This window comes from Panulirus ornatus, chromosome 18, assembly GCF_036320965.1.
Source record: "Panulirus ornatus isolate Po-2019 chromosome 18, ASM3632096v1, whole genome shotgun sequence".
Taxonomy (NCBI): Eukaryota; Metazoa; Arthropoda; class Malacostraca; order Decapoda; family Palinuridae; genus Panulirus; species Panulirus ornatus.
The window spans coordinates 34,398,577-34,412,679 of record NC_092241.1 but is presented as its reverse complement, the minus strand read 5'-3'; the positions used below and the strand labels follow the sequence as shown (position 1 = coordinate 34,412,679).

Sequence of the window (14,103 nt, the reverse complement as noted above, 5' to 3'; positions counted from 1 at the left end):
TCTAAATGTAAAAGCGTCATTTTGATTCCAGTTCTCAATGGAAGCAATATAGACGAAGCTCAAGAGAGCTTCCGGAGGAAGTGTTTGTAAAACATACGATAGTCTAAAGACTATACAGCAGTAAACGAACCGTGGCTCAACTTATAAAGATAGCCATCATCCAGGTATGGTATGTTGCTCCCAGGGTGAATCAAAGCAAACATGTTTGGTAGGCTGGAGTCACAATGTAAACAAAGCAAACATCACTCATTGCAAATGATGTCAAACAAAGTCTTGATATTTAAATGTTATTTTAGATACACAGTTGTATCTTAGTTATGTACTTGGCTTTGAACTTTTATCATACGCGAAGAAGTTTTATGTCTGATATTCAAGAAATGAATCTGTCGTGGTAAGCAGGGCGGGGAAGACTGGCGACCGCGGCTGATGGAGAGGAGACAAGAGCAGTGCGTCAGGTACGCGCTACACGTCTCCGGCTACTGTGTTGCTGGTGAGGGCCGAGCTGAGGCTGGGGTTGAGAACCGTAATGACGTCACAATCTCAGTCCCGGCTGGGACAGTGGGAGGAGGGAGGGGCAGACTGATGTGGAGGGTTGGGGGATCAGAGATACACAGCGGCACGCACCCCTGTTGTACCCCAGTACCAGACAACCCATCCAACTCCAATGTCTGCGTTGGTTTACCGTTAACCCTTAGAAACTCACCAACTGCTTGGTGAATATTAGTTGCAGGCGTTGACATATGCCATGTAAAAGCACAGTGGATTGAAAAAAAGGGTTAACTACTCGCTGGAGCAACTGCAGCAGTAAGGGCGTCTGGTGGAGTGTTCGGTAAGCGTGACGGGAGAGAAGGGCGGGTCTCAGGGAGCAAGCCTGGGCGGGCTGCGGTCATGGGGGCGGTGCAGGCGAGCTGGAGTGGGCCGGTTGAGGAGTGTGTACTCCAAGGCGGCCCTAGAGACTCGCTTTCTTTGCATAGTTCCTCGGCAGCCGCTTGCTCGGCCAGTTGCTCGTTACGGTTGCGCTTACAAGCCCAATCTGACCAAGTCTGTCCGTGTTCCAGTGCCTTAGTGCTCTTTATATAGCTAACTGACAAGCTTCAGCTTCAGGAAAGTCTCTCGTCATTCGGCAGGAACTGGAAGAAACGTTATGGGAATCATCGATTCTCAAATTACAATCATCAGACTCTAGCCCAGGAAATAGTAGCTGTCAGAACTTTAGTGATTTGATTCTGTAAGGTGTCGTCACTGTGTGGTGTGTACGAAGGATGAACATCTGACGGAAGGCGATACGCTTCGGGAGCATCACTTCGTAAATAATCAGTAGCGAGGCAGCACCAGATGACCGCTCAGTCAACGACAAGGGTAAGGTTCACACACTGAATGATCTGAAATGGTTTTTGACTCACTAGTGAGTGTGGTTATTTAATTCATTTATCCTTAAATCTTGCAAATATCTTTTATACTTAGAGGGATAATACGATATTATATAGGATGCATTTACTTGCACGAGTGAGTCCATGGTGATTATTTCTTCTCCTATAAACGAAGCAGTAATCTAACTGGCCGAATGTGGTATGTGAAACCCCTCTGATGATATACGATTCCCTATAAATAGAATGGGACGTGATAGTAGCGTGTACCCAAGAAACAAGCATAGATGGATCAGTCATTAAATGGATATCAATCCTGCAAATCATGCAGGGCTATACAAAAAAAAAAATCCTTTCGCCGTGCTATTGAATATCATTTCAATTTGACCCACTGAAACAGAATTAATAAAGTAGAGAGTAAATTTCATTTTCAACTCAAGACAATCACAAACTTTATCAACCATCATTAGTGCAGCATAACGCCGAAAGGTGTTTGCTTAAAAAAAAAAAAACCCAGAAAACGGTAAGTATACAGCAATAGCTTTTAATGTGTTTCCTCTGCTACAGCTGCCACATATAGTAGGAAATAGTGCACAAACCCAAAGCTCCTCTCCATGTTCTTGAATTCATTGCCAGATTTACATAAAATAGCGCTCCGTTATACGTTCACAGTTTAACAAGAAATATCTATTGCCAAAACCCCAATGTTGCCGAATGGGTATTAAAGATAATGAACAACGGTCACAGCTCTGGGGCGAAGAGAAAAAGTGGCATTGGAAGAAGCCATTACATACGTAGGTAGAATAGGTAGAAGCTGAAAGAAAAACAACAAAGATAAGAGAGACACACATAATGATCAGATAGAGATGGGCGACACAAGATAACCTGTGACGCCTAGTACTAAGACCTGCGACGTGTAGCACTAGGACCTGTGAAGTATCGTGCTGGGATCTGACGTGTTGTATTTGACTGGAAACGTAGCTGTGACGTGTGGCACAAGACCTGAAATGTGTAGTACTAGTACCTGTGACAGCAGGCCTGTGACTGGCAGCGCTAGACCAGTGACTTGTTGCACTAGACTTGTGACTTGTAGCACCAGACCTGTGACGTGTGATATTGGGACCTGTAGTTCAACGTAGACCTGTGAGTAGTAGTAATGAATCCACACTGATAATCAGAAGGTAAGCTATAAAACATGATTTACAATCATTTGGGCTCAGCGTCTAGCCGTCTGTCATCCCCCCACACTGAAGGACCCAGCACCTAGCCGCTGGGCACTTCCCTCCTTAGAGGGTGACTTGTTTGGGAGTGGGAGGGTGGGGTGGCGGGAGGGGACACTAGAAATAAACTCTACGGGTCCTGACCTCCCGTGTCTGCATTGTGGTAATCATCCATATTTGGAACTATATCTCTGTATTATGCAGCTCATCATGAACACAGAAACTGATGACTGATTGTAAATAAGTGTATAGACAGTAAACCAATGACAGCAGAAGCCCCATAGTCTGAAGATAAAGCAGATACTACTTCAAGATCGTTTCAGCAACTTGGGGCGAAAAGAACGTCCACGATTGTCAGAACAACACAGAAACTCGATCACTTGATAACACTGAGCAAGTGTCTGGTAAACGGGACGACCTGGACTGATATTTGTGGTGTTGCTCCTTCGCTCAACTTACTGGCTCTTGTGCGTCCTCTCTCGTGCAGGTAAATACTTTGAAAACCATTCCTGCATGACGAAGGTTAGTGGAGTATCGCAAAAGACAACGACTGGTGGAGGTGAATCTTTCCACTTTCCTTGATCAGAGTGGTGCTCGTGACTCGGGTCTTACTCTTTGATCAACAAAATCTGTCATTCTTATAAAGAAAACTAATTGTGAACAACAGGTTTATAGTGTAGACCATAAAACTGGTCACCAGCTTCAAGGACAAATAGGTTTTGTCCTAAATTACATGGAGAACGAGAAGAATTAGAAAAATAACTGCCAGACTGCCAATATATTATCACGACAGACAATATATTATAATGAAAACCAATGACATTATCAAAGACAGTTTACGAAATGAGATCTTAGTGCTGTTAGATGATTCGTTGTGGTGACTGGTGCATATCCAAGGCACCCATCCGTATTCAAAGCCTGAAGAGCTACTTAGGTGAGGATGATTGTGACCTTGAACGTGGTTCTGCTACCATGACTCTACCAGCCTCAGGCCATCCACATCCAGCCACACCACATAAGAGGCTCATGGTGACCTGGAGCGTGGATCTGATGACCCATCTACGTCCAGTCCAAGTGTATATGGAGGATGGAATGTGGCGCTGGTGATGATGTGGGGAGAGACTGATAATGACTCGAGATGTGAATGTGCTATATAACTTCTCCAGCTTCTAAGTATTCACGTCCAGCTACACATAAGGTGTTGTGATTAGGTTAGTGGTGACCTGAGACAAGGTACTGATATAACCACTGCTACACTGACTCTCACAGGTTTTGTTGTGAGACGGATGGTGACTTAGGGTGTGGCACTGTTAACTGTTTAAGTCAACGGGATTACTCACTGCATCAGCACACTCTTTGACCTATGGTCGCATACAGTGGCTCCTTGAACGCTGCGGGATATCCATAGAAAGGGGTTCTGGGACAGAAAGATAAAGGTAATATTTTTATATCAGGTTCCTTTTTTTAACCTTGATGTACATTTTGTCGCTGATATATAAACTTGTCTATATTTCCTATGGCATTATGAAATTCATATCATATACTTTTTTCTGAGATCTCCAATGGAAAATAACGAAGTTATTCGCCAAGAAGAACACCAGGCAGATATCTTAACAAAAACAACTTAGGAGTACGCAACAAACAGCACAAGCAACCAAACATAACAGCCTCACACCAACTAGTTCTCTGTACAGTTAACAAGACAATATGAGCATCACTTTCTCACTTATATTGCACAGGCAACCCATATAGCATCAGATTCACAAGTGCTGGTACACCTCACAGATAAGTAGATGGTCAAAAACTTCACGCGAGCTGTAACAGCACTTAAACAACCAGGTAGTATCAGCCTCAAATCGGCTGTCAAACGAGACAGACAACTAAACAGAATATATCTTAGCCGAAATATCCTGGCCAAAAACGTTTAGAGCCCGTGGCAAAATCTTGATTGCCATAGTTATTTAGAGTTCTCTAACTGAAATATCCAGTGATAATCTGAAGTGCATATACGTAGTATAAATGAAAAACAAGGAACATCTTATATGGTATGGAGAAGGAGAAGGAAGAAGAGGCAAGCGTGATGATAGAAACAGGAGGTTACGTACTTAAAGTATCTGTTATGTTACAGTTTGTTGTCTTTCTATACGCCTCCCAGACATTTTTCTCTTAGCAGGTATCACACATTACAGTTCACAATGAGTTACTGACCTTATTGAATATGAGACTGCGACCTTTGATACACAATCTACCTAGATTTGCTTAATTTCTACCGATATTTGCTTGATAGTGCCCTAGTCCACTCAGTCGAGAAACCTACTCGCGACAAAAATGTAATAGATCTAGTTCTTACTGCAAATGAGGATCTCGATGATGATGTTGAGGTTGGAAAAAAAATCGATACAAGTGATCATCGACAATTCACTTTTGAGGTTTGTTTCAACACCACAACTAACGTTGATCAGCATGACAGTCGCAAAAAGATACCAGATTTTAAAAGTGCAAATTTTAATGATCTTTGCATTGCTTTTGGCAGGAAAATCTGAGATGATATGGTCAACGGAAAAAAAACATGAACGTAGCTTAGATATGCTTCAGTAAGACCATCAAAGCAGAGGGAACATGCATGTCAAAGCATAGTAGACCGTCTATTTCGAAAAGAAGCCATGGTGGTAGAATGGTGAAAAAAAAAGTGCATCTTGTCTACGAAAGCAGATCATAAGAAACTTAAACAGACTAACAGCCAACATTATAGAGTGGGTTATGTACATTTGCTTAGAGAAAGTAAGAGAGTAATATGACAAAATAAACGTCAGTATGAAGCGTATATTACTGAAAACAGCAAAAGAAACCCTAAGGATTTTTACCGTTATGTCTGAAGCAGGAGAGTAGTTATCCAGTCAATTGGTCCTTTAACAATGGAAAACGGTGAATTAATTCAAGACAATGAAGCCATGGCAAAGTCTTAAATGACTTTTGTTCATCTGTTGTTATCATCGAATACACAACCCATATCACGAATCCAGTTTCACTAATAAGAGAGGATAACTTTCTGCAACAAAATATAAAAGCTAAAGACAAACTATCAGCAAATAACGGAATGAGAGTAAACAAAATGGCAGGCTCTGATAAATTTAATCCAAGGACAATGGAAGAGGAGAAAAAATGAGACAGTCATCTCCTTAACTGTTCTTTTCAGTAAGTCACTTGTCACCTGGAAAAGTTCCAGATGAATGGAAGTTTGCCATTGTAACATTCACATTCAAAAAAGGTAATAAGTCACTGCCTGTAAATCATTGTCAAATTAACTTAACGTCAGTACGTGGAAAACTTAAGGAAACCATCTTTTAAGACAGAACTGCACACCGTTTAGAGGACTACCACTTAACAAAACTATTCTCAGGCGTGGTTTTCGACGAATTCGTACGTCTTACAAATCTGCTAGATTTCTTTTATGATATAATCAACATGTGTAATTAGAATAAAGAAGTTCGTGTCATCTATCTAGTCTTAGAAAAAAGAAAAAAATCATTCGATAAGGTTCAGCATCTAAGTTTCTGGCAAAATTTAGTCACATGGCATTAACGGGGTTGTCATCCACTTCGGTGGATGGCAAATTGGTAGCCTGGCCGTAAACGAAGAGGTGTGATTAATGGTCAAGCCTCATAACGGTTAGACGTAACAAGTGGAGTGCCACAAGGATTAGTCTTGGGACCGGTTCTCTTCTCGTTTATATCAGTAATATCGATAATAGGCTGAATCATAAGATATCAAAATTCGCAGATGCAAATCTGGGAAATGAATCTACAAATGTACTTGAACGTCTACAGCTTCAAACTGACACAAACAGATGGATTGAGCTCATAGGTGGCAAATGATTTTTATATAGACAAGAACAAAGTTTTAATATCAGTAGCAAATGTAAAAAAAGCAAACTACGATAAAAATTATGTTAAGTTCTAAAAGCTAAAGATGGAAAAAGATCTAGGCGTAACAATCACTGGTGACGTAAAACCAAGTAAGCAGTGCAGAGATGCAGTGAAAAGAGCGAGTAAAGTTCTTGGATTAATAGGTAGGGCCTTCGAAATTTAGTCCAGGGAAATCATTCTCACCCTCTAAATTTCGTTAATTTGTCCCCATCTTGATAGTGTGTTCAGTTTTGGTTACGCTTTTTAAAACAAAAACATAGAAAGAACGGAGAGAATGAGCGTCGAGTTATTAAGATGATCCCCGGGCTGAAAAACAAAACCTACGAGAGCACATTAAACGGCTTAAAAAAGAGAAGATTAAGAGGTGATCTAATACAAGTAATCAGAATTATCTTCTAAGACTTTGATTATCTTGATTTATCAAGTTACTTAAGATTTACTTTGCTTGATTTCATTCGTTCTAATGAATACAAACTCATGGGCAAACATTCTACACTGAATGAGGCAAAGTACTTTTTTCATCAGGATTGTTAACTTACGGGACGAATTGCCAGTTAGTGGTTAAAAACAGTACTATAGATACAGTTAAGAATTAACAGGATATATATCTCGCTTTCAGTCCACGACCTGCATTATTTCCGCGTCCTAAGTCACATTGACAAGTCTCATATTAATCTCTCTGAGTTATCTGTATACCTTCCAACTTTTACCACATTAATGTGCAACTTTCTAGTATCTTCACAAACAGCCTCGAAAGGACCCAGTGGTCTGTTCCTGTTTGAAATCTTTTGTATTACAATCATTATTTGACCTGAACAGGGAAAGGAGTTGGAAAGGAGTTGGCACAAATAATATTCTCGAAATCCTTGTACAACAAACGAGTTAACCTTAGTCCCACATATCCCACTTCAGGTAAATTGATTCTTCTATTTGGTTTAAAAGTGATATTCAGGCATCTATGGTCCGCCACTATGCGAATAGTTTCATTTCTTTTTTGTGCTGAGTATCAACTACAGTAATTCTGAAGATAACTGTAATATTCGATTAGATTTTTTTCGTTTCCTGTGACAATGCATGAAAATTTAAACGTTGAATTATTAACGAGAGAGAACCTTGGTTTGACCTAACTTGGACTACGCACGAACAAGTTCACTTTGGAAGCATGACACCTTATCAGATCGTCTCGACCCGCGTGTTGGCCAGGTCCTTGGAATATTATTGAGTTCCTCCTTCCTTAGATATAACCAAACGAAATGGATCTTTTCTGGTATAACATAAGAACATATGTGATTTGGATATAACCTTACAAATATTACAAGAGTTCTTGGAGAAAATACACGATATCTTATTACATTTCTCTAATACATTCAGTCATGGTTTCAGCTTTTTTTTTTCATAGGAATGCAACGAATCTGTTCTTGAATTATCTCTAAATAAAAGATAATTACATGCACACTGACCAATATGAATTGAACTTCATCTCGTAAATGATTTATGAAAAGTTCCTCCCCAGTCATTGTTACATACTTTTGATCCATGCTTCGAAGAATGTCACCCCAGGGAACCCCGGTTATCACTCAGTAATAGATGATGAAAACCTTGACCCCTCCAAGGGAATTTGGGAACGTACGAATAAGCCATAAGTTAACGTTACGTACAGACAAAACATCCTGGTGAAAAAGTACTAGACAATGGTTATATGACCACCTGTTACGGTGCAGATACCTACTGAATCGTCGAAAGCTCCTAGAAGAAATGTCTCCCTCATTTCTACGAAGGTAAGATTCAACAGGATCAGAAACGACACAAAAAGGTGTCGCGGTTAGAGATCTGATTTGTTGGGCGCATGAGAAAAGGTGTTACAAAGATCGTCTCATCAGTGTCTGTTTAATCCGACCCAACCTATGGCAAACGAGAGTTGGTGAAGCTATTGCTAGCTGAAGAGGCCTTGCTGAGTGTACCTACCCTATATCAACAGATACGTCAAAATTAAATGCTATAAAAAAGTGGAAAAACTTGCAAGAAACCGACTGATACACTTAGAATAATGCCAAGACAAGCATTTATACTGGGTAGTGGTTCGTCCGTAACTGAGCTAGTTTGTCGTGGGGAAAGACATCATCTCCACAAAGAAGAGCTTCTGTGCACAGCTTCACCCTTGTGGATAATATCTTTCAGTTTTTAGCTACGTGCGATGTGGAGGTGTGATCAATGTCTGGTATAAACACCTGTGCCACTGTTCCGGGGTCAGGGGTATTTGATCCCCTCAATATTGCAAGCAAAATACTTTTGTCAATTAATAGAACATTTCAATATAACTGTCTTTATAAGTGATGATTATGGGACCTGTAGCTTTAATGGATTAACTGTGAGCGCCGTCAAATTTGCAAAAATGAAAGAGAAAATATCTAGTTTCTCTACTTGGTAATGATTATGATCGTGAATGATTACCTACCTGCCTGAGGATATGAAATTCACTTTCAAGCAGACTTGAAGAAATGATGAAATTAGCTAAAGCTAACAATACACCAGGTATCAAACACTTAATTAGTAACACGTTAAACTAATATCATATTAAGATTTCTTTTTTTGCTGACATTGTATTTAAGATAAAGATCACGTTAAGTATAATGAAAATATGAAATATTCGAGAAGTTTGAAAGTAGAACAAAGGGTTTAATATCTCTACTCAAGCAACTGTGGCATTCTGTGTCACTTGAATTCCAGCATTCTTGTTCTTATATATATATATATATATATATATATATATATATATATATATATATATATATATATATATATATCCCTGGGGATAGGGGAGAAAGAATACTTCCCACGTATTCCCTGCGTGTCGTAGAAGGCGACTAAAAGGGGAGGGAGTGGGGGGCTGGAAATCCTCCCCTCTCGTTTTTTTTTTTAATTTTCCAAAAGAAGGAACAGAGAATTGGGCCAGGTGAGGGTATTCCCTCAAGGCCCAGTCCTCTGTTCTTAACGCTACCTCGCTAATGCGGGAAATGGCGAATAGTTTGAAAAAAAAAAATATATATATATATAATTTAATTTTCCAAAAGAAGGAACAGAGAAGGAAAATGGATTGAACAGGGCATGTGAAGTGTCTGGGGTAAACCACCAAGAAAAGTTTTGTGGGGCCTGGATGTGGAAAGGAAGCTGTGGTTTCGGTGCATTATACATGACAGCTAGAGCCTGAGTGTGAACGAATGTGGCCTCTGTTGTCTTTTCCTAGCGCTACATCGCGCACGTGCGGGGTGAGGGGTTGTCATTTCATGTGTGGCGGGGTGGCGACGAGAATGGATAAAGGCAGCAAGTATGAATTATGCACATGTGTATATATGTATATGTCTGTGTATGTATATATACGTATACGTAGAATTGTATAGGTATGACTATGTGCGTGTGTGGACGTGTGTGTATATACATGTGTATGTGGGTGGGTTGGGCCATTCTTTCGTCTGTTTCCTTGCGCTACCTCGCTAACGTGGGAGACAGCGACAAAGTATAATGAATATATAATAAATGTATACGCTAGTTAGAGAATGAACGTGAGCGGATGTGTCCTTTTTTTCGTCTGTTTTCTGGCGCTACATCGCTGACGCAGGGGGTGGCGATGTTGTTTCCTGTGGGGCGGGGGTGGCGCCGGAATGGATGAGGGCAAACAAGTATGAATATGGACATGTGTAGATATGTATATGTATGTATATATGCATATGTATGTGTATGTACATGTATGTATATATGTATGTTGATATATCTATGTTTAAGTTCGGCGAAATATCACTCTTTTGTGGGAATATATATGCTTGTGTCTTTCTATCTTTCTGTTTTTGTGCTGAAGTCTTCTGTGCATGACGAAACGTGAGAAAAATACGTAAGGAGCTCTTCCCTCCTGTGTCTTTTAACCATCTCAATTATCCCACACACATTACATTACATATATATATATATATATATATATATATATATATATTGGAAAGGATCACAATTTTGCGCGTGATCAAGATATTCCTATGAGTCCACGGGGAAAATGAAACACGAAAAGTTCCCAAGTGCACTTTCGTGCAATAATCACATCATCAGGGGAGACACAAGAGAGAAATATAACAGTCAGTTGATAGACATATATTTCGGCGTTACCGGACTGCGCCTGCTTGTGGTTACGATGCTCGAGGAATGTTACCTTCGACTAGGTTGTGTCATTGGGGTACTATCTCATCAAAGAAATTGTCACTCAAAGATAATCCATCCTTTCCTTGCTACTGACTGAAGGGCAACCTAGAACCTACAAAGCCCTCTGGAGAAGAGTCTGGGATAATGGTAATCATAGGATTATTTACATCAGTATAGATGCGAAGATATTACTAAATGCATATATCTAATTGTGCATGAATGACAGCATATCTTTGTAGACTAAAGAGTACGTGCTAATACATATATGCAAGCATGTGTGGACATATAAGCAGTTGAAACAAAAAAAAATGGAACTTCTATGATCAGTTCGTATGTCTCATCATGCTCAATACAGCAACTTCGAATTCCTTATCATTCCTCACACTTCTTTTAAAACGTAAAACATAATCTGAGACGAGCTAAACGAGCAGAGCTATAGACCATACGTACTTATGATACCTGCGTAATGAAGTCAGTGAGCGTGAACGTCTTGTACTTGCTCTACACAGTATCCCAGTAAAGACCCATCATTAGGTCTTCTCCAGGAGCAGAGCAGGTCTCTCTTGCGGTAAAAAGCGGGTGAGGAAGCGTCCAGGAGCGCTACAGCTTATGAATTTTAATGGACAGTTGATTGTCTCATCCTCCCAGCTGGAGATGATATAGGTGCTGGTGATGAGGGCACTCGGGTGGCCACACAAGGCATGTATAGGTACGTATATGTGCGTGTGTGGGCGTTTATGTATATACATGTGTTTGTGGGTGGGTTGGGCCATTCTTTCGTCTGTTTCCTTGCGCTACCTCGCTAACGTGGGAGACAGCGACTAAGTATAATGATATATATATATATATATATATATATATATATATATATATATATATATATATATATATATATATATATATATATATATATATATGTATACACAGTCAAGGATTTCGACTTACAAAGGTCGAGGGAAACAATAAGAATCGAAGGTATTATTACCTTCCCATAAATGTATTTCAGGCATAACACTTTGTCTACGAATAGGGAAGGAGGGGGTGAGGGACATGTGCCACGGGTACTACGTTAGTGATTCTATGGATAAAGGAAGACTTGGAGCAAGAGAGTGATCAGGACGGAGGTTAACTGGGAATTGGAGAAGTCCGAAATGTAATGGAAAGTAAGACAGTAACTGATACAGATAAGGATCTAGGTGTAAAGAGGAGTTGTTAAGCATGGAAGTAAAGACGGTGCAGCAAGTTAGAGGATGAGGGTAATGAGCAGCCCTGGGAGTAAATGGCAAGCAGATAAGTTGCCTCCCCTGCTCCACTCCCAGTACTCCGTCTAAACCACTAGTGATAAAGATTTCTTAGAATGAAGTGGTTCCCATTGACTCTGTCTCTGGCTGTACTCACGGATGGGCAAAGTTTACACCGTGGTGCATTTGATGCATGGGCAACGATCTGGTATTAGTATTCACTACTATGTCATTTTTACACCATTATAATATACGTATAAACATTGTACTGAATATACGTGTCCCTTTCAGTTGTAAAGTGCAGGAGAAGAAGGATAGGAGGAGGAATTGGTAGTTTTGGTGCACCCTTATTTCTTACATATCTAAATTACAGCGATCTAGAGGAATTTTAATTGTCTTTATGGTCATCAGTAGACAGGACCCAATCATTTAAGTGCTACCCACTGTCACTTGTTCTCTTCCTGATGTTATAAGCTACAAAACCTATTCCGTGTGAGGAGTAAGTACTTAGGTGGCTCCCAGTGGACTGTCGTATACCTAGCCCAGAAAGCCACTCCTGGTGCAACCTTGAAATCATGGCAATTTATATGGATTTACATTCTTTTTACAGGTGCTGAGTATACAGATGCGAGGCGAGCAGATGTCCTATCATTACGTGACATCCGGAGGCTGTTTACCCTGCTAAAGACTCCTTTCGTGGTCGTCTAACTGCTTTAGTGCCGCTACAAATGAAGCGTCTCCTTAACTAGCACCAGCCGTCGAGCTGGACTGGTGGGTCTGTTGCTGCCCTGACCTACCCTTAACTCAGCAGTGTCCGGAGCACCACGTCAAAAGGGCACCCACCTCCGCTCGCGCTCTCAGTAGTTCTCTCATAGCCGTGGCAGAAGAGGAGCTCTTCATGATTACCATGGATATTCCGCCGCCTCCCGCCCCCCACCAAGTGGTACACACGCAGACCATCATGCAGCAGCCCAGCCCAGAAGACGACAAGAAGAAACGTAAGTAGTCAGACTCCTGTCACCCACTTGACTGTCATGTGTCTCTTCGCTGTTGACCAGACTCTTGCCCAGTGGTACTCCTTAGTGCTAAAGTAATCTAACTCTTCAACAACATCTTCCATCTATTGGGGTGGCATCTCCACCCATATGTGTATGAAATGAGATTTTCCTTCACAATTCTAATTCCAACTCCTGGGTAAGAGTGAATTAGGTGAGGCAAATAGGTGTTGGATTCTTTCATAGGACATATTATGCCCAGATACCCTCCAGGGATGAGAGTGGGAGGTCTTACAGACTTACACGATGGGAATAACTATGGGCCGAAAATACAACGATTTACAGTATTTTCATGTTTGGGAATTTTTTTTTTTTTGGCGAAGTATATGCCACCGACCGAATGGTGTGACACTCCTGTATGGGAGAATGTATTCTATTCATACTGTAAACTGAAGGATATTTCCCTTCCACAACCAGTGGGAGAGAACCGAGAACTACGGTTATAAATGCAATACTATCTTACAGCCATTATTAGTATTGCTTCAAGCGAAAAAAAGAGGATTTTATGGGAGGTTGTATGCATATCATCATTGATGCTAATGGCCAGGGCGTGTGTAGATGTGGGTTCATACATGCCCACAAACCAAATATTCTGGAGGCACCATGAAAGCACCATTCAAACTTTTCATGTTGTCGCCAAATCATTCCCTATCTTTCTTACTTGTTCTTTTATTCATGTTAGCTCATTTACAGTTTCATCTACTATCCGTTAGAATTAACATGAAATACAAATAATCTTCTTTATCAACAGTTACACTCTGTCTCGTTCACTAGTTCTAGTCTTCTCACTGCTGTTGTGTCTAATCTACGCATACGAAACAATGTTTTCACAGTCCGGAACATATCCCGTTTTCTCTCACTGCATTAGAAGGGGGAATCCTCTTCTAGTTTCACCAAAAGCCACATTACGTTAGCTGGTTTTATATGACGCATCCGGTCAACTCGGGTACTTACGATAAGTTCAGTGTATACTTGTAAACCATAAAGGTCAAGGAACCATAACTGAAGAGAGAGATCCGTTGAATATTGTAGAGGTAGGTGCTGTTTTATTCTGACATGAGTAAGTTCCTCACGTAACCTGCCTGCCTACGGCTGCCACCGTAATTTGT

At 40.6% G+C, this 14,103-nt stretch overlaps 1 protein-coding gene across 3 annotated transcripts in view; it reads left to right on the top strand.

Annotated features, from left to right (window-relative positions):
• Positions 1–955: 955 nt before the first annotated feature.
• The window catches only part of LOC139754903 (uncharacterized), a 143,037-nt gene continuing 129,889 nt past the window's right edge, over positions 956–14,103 (top strand). For all 3 annotated transcript variants that reach the window (XR_011713969.1, XM_071672730.1, XM_071672731.1), the window contains exons 1-2: positions 956–1,359; positions 12,550–12,937. Coding sequence is in view for 2 of the 3 variants with exons in the window: in XM_071672730.1 (XP_071528831.1) it covers positions 12,838–12,937 (100 nt within the window). In the remaining variant the exon portion in view is untranslated. The remainder of the gene's footprint in view (positions 1,360–12,549; positions 12,938–14,103) is intronic.